Here is a 12063-nt window from a genome sequence, read left to right as displayed (position 1 = left end):
TCCCCCCACCGTCCCATAGTGTTGTTCCCCCCACCGTCCCATAGTGTTCTCCCCCCCACCGTCCCATAGTGTTCTCCCCCCCACCGTCCCATAGTGTTCTCCCCCCCACCGTCCCATAGTGTTCTCCCCCCCACCGTCCCATAGTGTTCTCCCCCCCACCGTCCCATAGTGTTCTCCCCCCCACCGTCCCATAGTGTTCTCCCCCCCACCGTCCCATAGTGTTCTCCCCCCCACCGTCCCATAGTGTTCTCCCCCCCACCCGTCCCATAGTGTTCTCCCCCCCCCTCCGTCCCATAGTGTTCTCCCCCCCCTCCGTCCCATAGTGTTCTCCCCCCCCTCCGTCTCATAGTGTTCTCCCCCCCCTCCGTCTCATAGTGTTCTCCCCCCCATAGTGTTCTCTTCTCCCCCTTTACCTGTCCCATAGTTTTCTTTTCTCCCCCCTGCCCTGTCCCATAGTGTTCTTTTCTTCCCCCCCCCGTTCCATAGTGTTCCCTCCCTCCGTCCCTAGTGCAGTATTCTTGACTTTTCATGTTAACATTACTATCTTTCATTGTGATATATGATCATCTGAATTGTTAATGCAAGCATGTCTGTTAAACTATGCACTACAAAAATAAAAAAATTTATATAAAAAAAAAAACTTTTAAAAAAAAAATTCGGCAAATTTGACCTGTTTTCGGCTGAAAATTTCAGCTGCCGGAATTTCGGTGCATCCCTACTTTGAGATATGCTGCAGCATTTTCTTACCTTTAGTAGCACTTGACTAACTTTTCTATTATGGTGTTTATCTTGCAATTTACAGTGACTTTGGGAGGACTGAAGGATCATCTGAAAGAAATTCAAAGATGTCGGCGTTTGATTCTTATTGCTTGTGGAACAAGTTATCATGCAGGAGTTGCTGTAAGTATTGAATGCTATTTGTAGAAACACCATTATTTGTATTATCCAGTCTATGAATACATGCTTTATATCAATTTACATTTAAAATTTAAAGTCACCCAAGCAACTTTTGGGTAAAATTTTTTATTTTTTTTTAAAGAAACTGTAATGTTTACTTTGCCGGGTTAAATCCAACCCTAATTGCAATCTTACTGACAGCCACTAGGGGCGCTTCCAGGGCACCGAGTAGGCATTAGTGGCACTGATCACATAGGAATGCAGTGATTCAATCCATATCCATTATAATTCCCAGGTTGAATAAACCCTGCTCAGTGTGTTTTGCACTTATCCTCGTTAAAAATCTGTGTTTGGCAGCCCCCACCTTTCTTGCAGTTAGCTTTCACCCTGCACTGATTTATTTAGCTGGACAATCTATTCTTAAAGGACCACTATAGGCACCCAGACCACTTCAGCTTAGTGAAGTGAAGTGGTCTGGGTGCCAGGTCCATCTAGGGTTAACCCTGCCTGCTGTAAACATAGCAGTTTCAGTGAAATTGCTATGTTTACATATGGGTTAATCCAGGCTCTAGTGGCTGTCTCATTGACAGGCGCTTCCGCGCTTCTCACTGCGATTTTCACAGTGAGAAGACGCCAGCGTCCATAGGAAAGCATTGACAAATGCTTTCCTATGAACTGACTCTTTGTGCGGCTCTTGCAGCGCATGTGCATTCACCCAAAGACGTCAGAAGAAGGAGGAGAGTCCCCAGCGCCGAGGGAGAAAGGTATGCGTTTAACATCTTCCTTCCCCTAGAGCCCGGCGGGAGGGGGGCCATGAGGTTGGGGAGGACCTATTAACACTATAGTGCCAGGAAAACAAGAATTCTAGTCCATTTGTTTCTGTGTCTTCCACATTTTATTAATTTGTTAGTATTTCTTTTTTTTAGATATGCATTTTAAAAATGCTAGTGATTTGACATGAAAAATCAATGAATTACTGGTACTTCAACTGAATTATTTGTTCTGTTTCTCGACTAATGGCAACGCTGTCTTTCCTTGCAGACGCGCCAGATTTTGGAAGAACTAACGGAGCTGCCAGTTATGGTGGAACTTGCTAGTGACTTTTTGGACAGGAAAACACCTGTTTTCAGAGATGATGTATGCTTCTTTATCAGCCAGTCAGGTGAGTCAATCCAGGATTCTGCTTTGTTAAAATCAACGAGAAGCACAGTCTTGCAATATATAGTGACTTCACACTGAATTGAAAATGATAAATACATGCTCTTGTGCATTGCCACTGACCGCTTCCATTAACTTGTGGAAAACGTTCTTTCATTGTTTTCCACAAGCATGTACTTCTGTAAGATTCCGAAGTGAATGTAGATGAGTTTTTAAGACCATGCAGCCCTCCCATAGAAACCTATGAAGACCAGAATTGGCAGAGAGATCTCCAGTTCAGTATTGAGGATGTCACTGGGATTCAATAAGAGCCCTAAGATGTGCTGTATGTTTCTGATGTAAACAAAACAAACAAAAACAAATGTATGATTTCTAGCATGTATACAATAACATAAACAAAAAACTGTGGTCATTTCTTTGTGCAGTGTCCCTTAGAAGTTATTATTTACAGCACTACTGATCCATTAATGTTCATTACCTTTGTGGTTGAGGGATGCCTAGTGAAATATACAGAGCGGTTTCATATGTAGGCGTGAATTTAGGATCTTTTATGTGTTTAAGTGGATATTTTATGCTACAGCTAATTACTCTACTCTAATTCTCTTACAGGGGAGACAGCCGACACACTGCTTGCCTTAAGGTACTGCAAAGAGAGGGGTGCTCTGACAGTGGGAATTACAAATACCGTGGGAAGCTCCATCTCTCGGGAGACGGACTGCGGGGTCCATATCAATGCAGGGCCTGAGATTGGTGTGGCGAGCACCAAAGTGAGTCTTTTTTTTTGTTTTTTGTTTTTTTTCAGGTTTACTTTTTATTTCTTTGTGTTTATTCTCTTTTTCTCTTTGTGTATTTGTTCTCTTTTTCTCCGATTTAATGCATTTTGTTCTGTATTAACATTAATGATGCTGATCACGGTTTTATCTCTTCCATCTGTCTAGGCATACACAAGCCAGTTTGTAGCTCTGGTGATGTTTGCATTACTGGTGTGTGATGACCGCATATCCATGCAGGGCAGACGCAAACAAATTATGCAGGGTCTGAAGGTCTTACCCGGTAAGAGACTTATTTTGGCAATGTAGGAAATGCTCTGCACCTCTGTGCATGTGTGACAGACTGTGAGACAGACCATTTCTCAATGCAACTATTCGCTTTAACCTTAGAACGAATAATTAACATATATTGGGTACATTCTATAGTGAATGGTGTATTAAGGCCTCATTCAGTTGCATTCAGCAAAAACAAAGCATGAGAACTAAAAAGGTTCTTTGTTGCACAGCATTGAAATACTTGCTCTAATTACAAGCAATTCTTATCATAATAATTGAATAATATAATAAACAATGGTTTAATGGGAGTCCATGGGTATTGGTTCGACCCAATCTTGCACTCCTTTAACCAGTGGTTCCTCTTCGTTTGGTTAATGGTAACATTATGCTTCTCTTCTACTGCAGACAACATTAAGGAGGTGCTGAGTCTGGACGATGAGATTCAGAAGCTGGCAGAAGAACTCTATCAACAGAAATCGGTGCTGATTATGGGTCGTGGATATCACTATGCAACCTGCCTGGAAGGAGCTTTGGTAAGAAAAGAGGAGGGTTTTTGCTTGTATTTCTTTTTTTCTTTCTTTCTTTTTATTTCCACTGCCACCTCTACAATTGCCGGTACAGGACTATGCTTCCACTAATAAGAGAAGTCTTATTACACCATGTTCTAATTGACCCTTTCTTATTTTGGTGTTTGGTGCATCCCAGTGTCTTCAGTTTATTTCTTTAACCCCTTAAGGACACATGACATGTGTGGCATGTCATGATTCCCTTTTATTCCAGAAGTTTGGTCCTTAAGGGGTTAATCAAATGATTTAACACCTTAAAGGAACAATATAGCATTAGGAATACAAACCTGTAGTCATTGAGATAATGGCATAAAATATAATCGGTTATAAAGGGTTAAATGTATTGTTTTTTTTTTTTTTGCTTGATCCATTATCAGTGGCCTGTAACACTTCAAATTTTCCTTAGATGCATCAGAACTGCTTTAAATGCTGTGCACATTAATCTGTGCATATTTTTTAATACTATCAAGCCATAAGGACAAAGCATAAACCGGGTTATTTAGTAAATTTCAATATTTTTTTTAGAATTAAATCAAGATTGACAAACTGTATTAAAAATGGGCAAGTAAATATGGCTAGTTAGAGCTCAGACCAGGTTTTGGGGTTTTTTTTGCCTCCGCTTTTCCATTTGAACTTAATTTGTGAACATTTTCCACTTAGTGAATAACCCTGTTAGTTTAAACAATGCAACCTGTCCCCGGCAAACCAAATGAATTCTCAGTGACCCAATATAGCCATACCTTGCTTGGCCAACCCTTAATATAGATGGGTTTAACCCCTTAAGGACACGTGACGTGTGACATGTCATGATTCCCTTTTATTCCAGAAGTTTGGTCCTTAAGGGGTTAAACATGATTCTGTTACCGGCATGCGAGTTCCCTCTCCCAAATTGTGTTAACATCTCTTGAATCAATGTTTTTCATGCTTCTCAGATGATGAGAATTTCCTTAAATTTATATTGGCCTTTGGACACCATTAAAGAAGGTCGCATGTGCTGCAAAGGGTGTTAAGATGATATAGTACACAACTGCCAAACAATAAATGTAAATTAATGAGGCAAACATTTAAACCCAGGTCTTATTTCTCATTGACTCCATTTAAAAAATTATTTGACTTTTCTCTGGGCACCCTGGTTGCTAACAGTGTTTTATTTATTTTAAATTTTTTTCTCCAGAAAATCAAAGAGATCACTTATATGCATTCAGAGGGCATCTTGGCAGGGGAATTGAAGCATGGCCCACTGGCCCTGGTGGACAAACTTATGCCAGTCATTATGATCATCATGCGAGATCATGCCTACACCAAGTGCCAGAATGCTCTGCAGCAAGTGGTAGCCCGACAGGTAAAATCTAGATCAATGATAGACTTTTGATGTTGCATCCTGTACTCTCCATTCATGCATAATTTCAGTATGTATTATATTGCTCTGGCTGTCCATGCTACCGTTAATGCTAAGAAAATCTGTTCAGGAATTTTACACTCTCCTTATCTCCAGTACACAACTAGCAATCTGTGTCTGTGCTGTTTGTCTACAACTCCTGGACACCTAGATTTAATGATAATAAGGTAGTCCAACAGCAGCGTGAAGGATGTGCTGACATATTTCTCAGCATTATGTGTGTCTTGCGTCTGGCCTGTTTGTATTGTCTTGCGTCTGGCCTGTTTGTATTGTCTTGCGTCTGGCCTGTTTGTATTGTCTTGCGTCTGGCCTGTTTGTATTGTCTTGCGTCTGGCCTGTTTGTATTGTGTCTTGCTTACATTTCTCTGTGGAAATCATGATGTTTGCTTTTTCTCCAGGGTCGCCCTGTGGTGATCTGTGACAAAGCAGACACAGAAACTATCAACACCATTAAACGCACTATTAAGGTGCCACACACAGTGGACTGTCTACAGGGAATCCTGAGTGTTATTCCTCTCCAGCTCCTGGCCTTCCATCTTGCTGTACTGAGGGGATATGATGTAAGTTTTCCCATGTTCGCCTTCCTTTGATACGTTGAAGTCTATATTTCCCGATTCACATGTTTCCTTAGTGTGTTTGCCACCATGTTAGAAGTAGCAATGCTGCATACATTTTAACAACTAGCTAATAATTAAAATCCACATTTTTATTTGCAGTACAGAACACGTAAGTAAGGTTTTGCACAAATAACCTTGATTATGGCAACATACAGTCCTAATATCCGTAGTTAATTTTCTTTGCTCAGATCTTATGACTTCACTTTAGTTGTTAGCTTGCTGTGAAGACCCTTGCATTTCCCTCCCTTACATGCCCTTTTTTCCCCTGTTTTTTTTTCCCCCTTTTCACTGCTACTAAAGCAAAATGTTAAACTATTTTTATGTTGTGTCCTCTCTTCATCAGGTGGATTGTCCAAGAAACCTGGCCAAATCCGTGACCGTGGAATAAGCTGGAACTCACAGTCCAGAGAAGACACTATTTCTACCTGAACAGTTTATTTTTTTCGTGTTTTTTTTTTGTTTTTTATTTTTTATCCCCATTTTTTACTTTTGTATTTATGTTTCCATCCCATGTGTGGTATCTGAGTTTTCTGGCAGATACTTTTGCTGCATCTTGCACGTGTTAAAAATAATCCTACATGAATAATGTAACTAGCTTACATGGAATTGCTGGAAACAAAATGACCATGTTTGTATTTCGTGCCATGACTGACACTTTGCATCTTTTCCTATTATGTTATCTCTGATGTCTGACTATACAATGCCTGCATTAACTGAGCAATGCTGTACGTTCTGGTATGCATAGACCGCTGCTAACTGCGTGTTTGTGCAGGCTTTGAGTGTCATGGCAAACAGAAGGCACTTTAGGAGTATATTTTAGTGTGGAATTTTTTTATTTTTTATTTTTTTTTTAATTATGATAACCCAGTTTTTTTTTTTTTTTTAAGTTTGGAAGAGATTAAAATAATTGGAGAAGATGTTAGGAAGGCCCTGGTACTGGCATCTTTGTGTATATGCATATGATGACACAACGATCAGACAGTTCTATTCTTACGCCATAATCACTTGATCATGTGGGACATCTTTTCTGGTGGTGGTTCCACTGGGTGGATGTTGGCATTAGATTTGGAGCAGTCTCCAGCTTTTTGTTCAATTTTTTTTTTCCATTAAGTGTATGTAGCTTGCTGTCATTTGGAATATAAGAACTGGACCATGGTACTTTGTTTAACTGGCAATTCTTCTGGCGCATTCAGTCCAGTTTTCTTCTTGAAAGCCCAAACTATACATTCCAGAATAAGCATTTAGACTTTTGTCTAGATCCGTTTACTTTTATTATTATTATTTGAATGCATCACTTCTTGCACTAAATGTTTAGAGTGCCTTTGCACTCCTTCCCATACTTCGTTAAAAATAATACAAATAGTCGGCAGTGATGCAGAACCCCTTTGATAGGTTGTATAACCCTATTTTCGTTTGATTTTGTTTTTGTTAATAATAATCCACTTTGCTGCAAAATTAAATTTGTATTATTTTTATTATTATTTTTTTTTTTTTTACTTTTTTTTTTTTTTTACTCAATATTGCATTGCTAACCCAAACTGGCGTATATTTTAGGCTGCTAGAAAAGCAGAATACATCACAATATTACAGAATTGGCAGCATCGATGTCATCTGGAATAGGGATAGCTGAACACGTCTTTAAAGATTTCGCCAAGTTCTGGCACAGAACTCACAACCAGCTAGTCACTAAAATGGAAATTGTTGGAAAGTCCTAGTGAATTTCAAATGTAACCCATGTTTTCATTTTGACTATTTTGGACAGAAATGTGAAATTCAGTGTAAAATCATTTTGGATTTCAACATTTAACATTTGATTGGCATTTGTGTGCTAGCGCTTGGTGATGTGTTGGCCTTCTTGTCCTGAAATATTTTTGTGTCTGCATTGTACTGTGAGAACTGCCTTTTGCCTTTAGTTTACATTGCATTTGAGATTTGTGTGTGTGAGCCGACCCAGTTGTAGGCTGACATCTGGAATGCAGTGACTGTGAAAAATGTCCCCTCCTCCCCCCACCTCTTTCCATCCAGCTGGTTAGCATCTAATGTGTTACAGCAGCCTGTACAGGATTAATAGAAAGTCTTGGGTTAACAGCTGCTGGATTAGGGAAAAGCTGCCCCTTCTAGGTTTCAGTGGGTGCCAGCGGTAGGACAATGACTCCAAAGTGAAATATGTGTTCCTAAATCTTTGGGGTCAGAATAACCTTTTTTTTCTGTTAATGATTTACTTTCAAAGGGGTCTTCGACTTGTATTGCAATAATCGGGAAGGCCCTCCTGACAAGTAAAAATAAAGACTTAGTGGTTATATTTGGCTGAGCGCAACATACTCTAGGACAGACAGACTCCTTAAGCACATGAATGAAGGCGAGACCTAACCATGCACTATCGGTAACGACAAAGAAAAACAATGTGACCTGTCTATTTTTGTTTTTGCCATTTTTTTGTTTAAATCAGTACTATTTACCTCTTTCTTTGTTTTGTTTTACATTATCAGTATATATATTTTTTGATTCATTTTAAAATATTGCGTAAAATAATGTTTAAATGTTTGACTATTTTTATGTTATGTTTTTAACTGGAAAGTAACCAAAAAAAGTATAAATAAAAAAAAACAACAAAAATCTGAGTTTCCATGAGATGGAGAATGTTTGTGTTCTTCTTAACCCCTTGAGTGAATTGAGGTCAGGCAAGCATTTATGGCAAAGTCTTTGACTCTCAAGAGGTTAACACAGGAGCCATTACAGGGGACCAAAGATATTCGAGTTATAAGTAAATAACCTCTCCTCTGGATTCTGTGAAACAATAAACTTTGAACATGTACAGCCCTTTATATGGTATTTCTTTTATTTTGTTTGGTTGAGTATGGGATCTAATGAAAGTGAAAGTAAATATCATAATGTGATTGTCATAAACGCACCCTACTCCAATCTTGCGTGTGACTTGGTTCTGGTGATGAAATGGTAAAAATTCACTATTTATCTTCACTAGACCGGAAATAATGATAAAAAAAAAAAATTTCCCTTAACACTACCCACACTTAATTATAATAACATAAAAATGTATATTTTATAACGCTGCCAACACCAAGACAATTTATAAATATGGTGCCTTAATCCACCAAGCAAATTAGACTAAAACCCATAAAATATGATTTAACACAATGTCTATGCGAGTTCAAATTACCAATAAATTGATCTCATCAGGTGACGTCAGTCTTTACCAGACAAAGTCAGAACTTTATTAAAGGATTCTTTTATAATGAACAAACAATAGTCACAGTGCATTTAAAAAAAACAAAAAAAAACATATAATTATTTACACCAACAACAATTTAAAAATGATGGTAAAGTAACTTGCCCGGGAGTTCTCTGGCAAGGAAAGATTGCATCTTACTCAAAATTAGAGCTTGGTCGCTAGTAAGCACACTAAACATTTACATATCAATTAGATGTGTACCTCCTGTATTCATCTCAGGTTTCCAAGCTGACCCAAAAGTGGTATAGGTGGAGGGGTACCTATAGGAACAACTTTTGTTTCAGACCAACATCAATATAAATGGAAACTTTTTTGATTTCATCTCCTCTTTTCTCCTTGCCACGGAATTAGTTATTGCAGCTATGAATTTGTTGCAATTTTTACATTCCATATATGTGTCACATTTTTTATAATCTAATATAGCGGACTTCACAATTCCTTCCAAGTGGCTTAATCTGTGCTAACCATATTCATACTATTTTTGTAGGGTTTCTTTTCTCCTTTCTTTTTTTTTATTCATTCTTTATTTTTGCACACGACAGGTAAGGCAAGAGGAATACAACTGTGTGGCTTGCGCAGAAGCCGAAATACAAAGAATAATAGTGCAACCATAACGATTAACATCAGCACACCCGACAAGCCACTCTATACTTCCTACATTACTTGCCTCCTATCGAGGATTTTTAATTTTTAATTCTTCATTTTTACCCAAGATATGAGCAGCAAGATTTCAGTAATGTTTAGGCTAGCGCAGAAGCCCTTTTTGAATAGAATCTTACAGTGATATAGTGCACAAGAGTACATATAAATAAGCCTCTCTTTGGTTTCTTCGTTCTTCGCCACCTATCTAGGGTTTTATAATTATTCCAGGCTATGTAGCTGAATATGGAGCTCTAACTCTATGCGCCAGGTCTACCTTTAAGCATCCTCGTTTCTCCGTTTGTTGAAACATGCCCGGGAGACAGATAAAATAATATACAAAAAAAAAGGAAAAATACTAAGAGGAATGAGACCTAAGAAGGAGATATACCCCTATATACTGATGGGCCGAAGCCCATATAGGCCAGATCAAGGCCTGAAATAGGACTGAATTAGGAGAAAATAGAAAAGACTAGGAGAAGAAGAATAGGGAGAGAAGGAAAAAGAGAAAAAGCAGGTGTAGCCAGGGAAAGAAAAAAGGGGGGGGGGGGGGGGGGCCTGGGGAGGGCCGGTCAAGGTAAACAGAGTCCAGGACACCGTCAGTATCCCGCGGCCCTGGCACCTAGTTATTCACTCGTTCGTATCCCTTCAGTCGCTACTGGAGCCCACCAGACTGTTATCCCATGGTTCCCAGGTCCTCTGGAAAGATATAGCCATCCCCTTCAATCTAGCGGTCAGGTCATCCATGACTCTGCTTTCCCGTATCCTGGATATAACCCCTCGGAACTCTGGTCCCTCGGGTGAGAGCCATGCCGTGGCTATCGCTCTGCGCGCACTTAGAGTGATCGTGTGTACCAGTTTCTGTTCTCTCTTCGTCCAACCCTCGATGGACCTGTTGAGTAGGTATATCCACGGGTTCATGACCAAAGGCTTACCGAACGTTTGTTTCAGCAGACCTTCTACTGATTTCCAAAAGCCTTGTATTTTGGGGCATTCCCACCACATGTGGATGTAAGTGCCTCTTAATCCGCATCCCCTCCAACAGTCGTCTGTATCTACTTTCCGCATATTGTGTAGGGTCACCGGTGTAGAATACCATCTGAACATGGTCTTCCATGCCTGTTCTTGCATCGTAACACAGATGGAGACGTTTCTGTTTGCTTCCCATATCTCCTGCCACTCTATGCCTTCCAATGCCTCCCCTAAGTCTGCTTCCCATTTATCAATGTATTTTAATCTGCCCCATTCCTTAGTTTCAGTGCTAAGGTGAGCGTATAGGATCGTGACCATGCCCTTGGGTGTGGTGCCCTCTAGACATAATCTTTCGTAGAAAGATAGCTTACGCTGGGCTGCTGCTTTAATGCAAGGTCTCCTAGCGAAGTCTCGTATCTGGATATAGCGAAAAAAGTCCGCTGGGGTCAAGTGGTTACCTCGCTGAAGTTCTTCGAATTGTATAAGTTCCCCGTTTTTATATAGTTGGTGGATACGTTGTAATCCAGCCTTTTCAATCTTTTCTCCTTTCTAAATATATGCACAAAATGTTTCTCTTGGGTAAGACCATGGTTTTCTTTAATGCTTATGGTCATTAGCATATCAAAAGACTCCACCATCTAAGAGGGGTTATAGACATATGGTAGATTAGCTGGTTGTAGTGAATGCTGCTGCCAGCCTGATCTTTCTCTTCTGTCGCTCCTCTCACACCTCACCCCTCTATCGATCCTTACACTGGCTTTTTAAAAATATCTATAAAGCTTTAGCCCCTCTTACATTTCTTCTCTGATACATAGGCATGCCCCCTCTCGGTCTCTGCTCGCACCCTTACTGCAAATTCATGCCTGCAAAACTTCTCACGGGTGGCTCCTTTCCTTTCCTTGGAGCAGCCTGCATACCCCTGTCAGACTCTCCCCTAGTCTTCAATTCTTTAAGAAGTCTATCAAAACCCATCTTTTTAGGAATGCTTATGGCCTCCAAGAGTAACTTCTACCTCTCAAACCGTCCTCTTGCTCTCCCTTAAAGGGCCTCACACACTCTTACCTCCAGTTATGCTACTTTTCCACCATGTCTGTTTGTTGTCTCCCCCAATACCCTTCCTAGTGTGTTTTTATACCCCACCTCCTCTAGACTGTAAGCTTGTTTTTTCCTGTTAAATTTTGTTATTGTCTCATTTGGTAAATTCCTCTCTTATTGTAAAGTGCTGTGGAATAAGCTGTCGCTATATAAATACCAATAATGATATTAATGTATGCACTACACAAATCACATTAATAGCAATATTATATAGTGCAACAACAAATTATCCACCCTTGGCATAACAGTTACCATTTCTGACACTCAAAATTCTGTATGCTGTTGAGACAATTAATTCTGTGATTTTTCCTGTTTAATGCCTCTGGAAAATTATAGGACTGCTGTGTAATTCTACTGGTACGTTACCACATACCAGGCACAAGTGCAAGTTGACATGTAGGAAACATCACAGTAAGTAATATAT

General features: G+C 39.7%; 1 protein-coding gene across 2 annotated transcripts in view; it reads left to right on the top strand.

Moving 5' to 3' along the window:
- Positions 1–7172, top strand: part of GFPT1 (glutamine--fructose-6-phosphate transaminase 1) — a 32660-nt gene extending 25488 nt beyond the window's left edge. For both annotated transcript variants that reach the window (XM_063448643.1, XM_063448642.1), the window contains 8 exons: positions 803–900; positions 1939–2059; positions 2665–2822; positions 2994–3108; positions 3507–3634; positions 4842–5009; positions 5465–5626; positions 6027–7172. In XM_063448643.1, the coding sequence (XP_063304713.1) occupies positions 803–900; positions 1939–2059; positions 2665–2822; positions 2994–3108; positions 3507–3634; positions 4842–5009; positions 5465–5626; positions 6027–6071 (995 nt within the window). In that variant the 3' untranslated portion in view covers positions 6072–7172. The remainder of the gene's footprint in view (positions 1–802; positions 901–1938; positions 2060–2664; positions 2823–2993; positions 3109–3506; positions 3635–4841; positions 5010–5464; positions 5627–6026) is intronic.
- Positions 7173–12063: the final 4891 nt, after the last annotated feature.

This window comes from Pelobates fuscus, chromosome 3 (genome assembly GCF_036172605.1).
Source record: "Pelobates fuscus isolate aPelFus1 chromosome 3, aPelFus1.pri, whole genome shotgun sequence".
NCBI lineage: Eukaryota > Metazoa > Chordata > Amphibia > Anura > Pelobatidae > Pelobates > Pelobates fuscus.
This window is presented reverse-complemented; position numbering and strand designations above follow the sequence as displayed.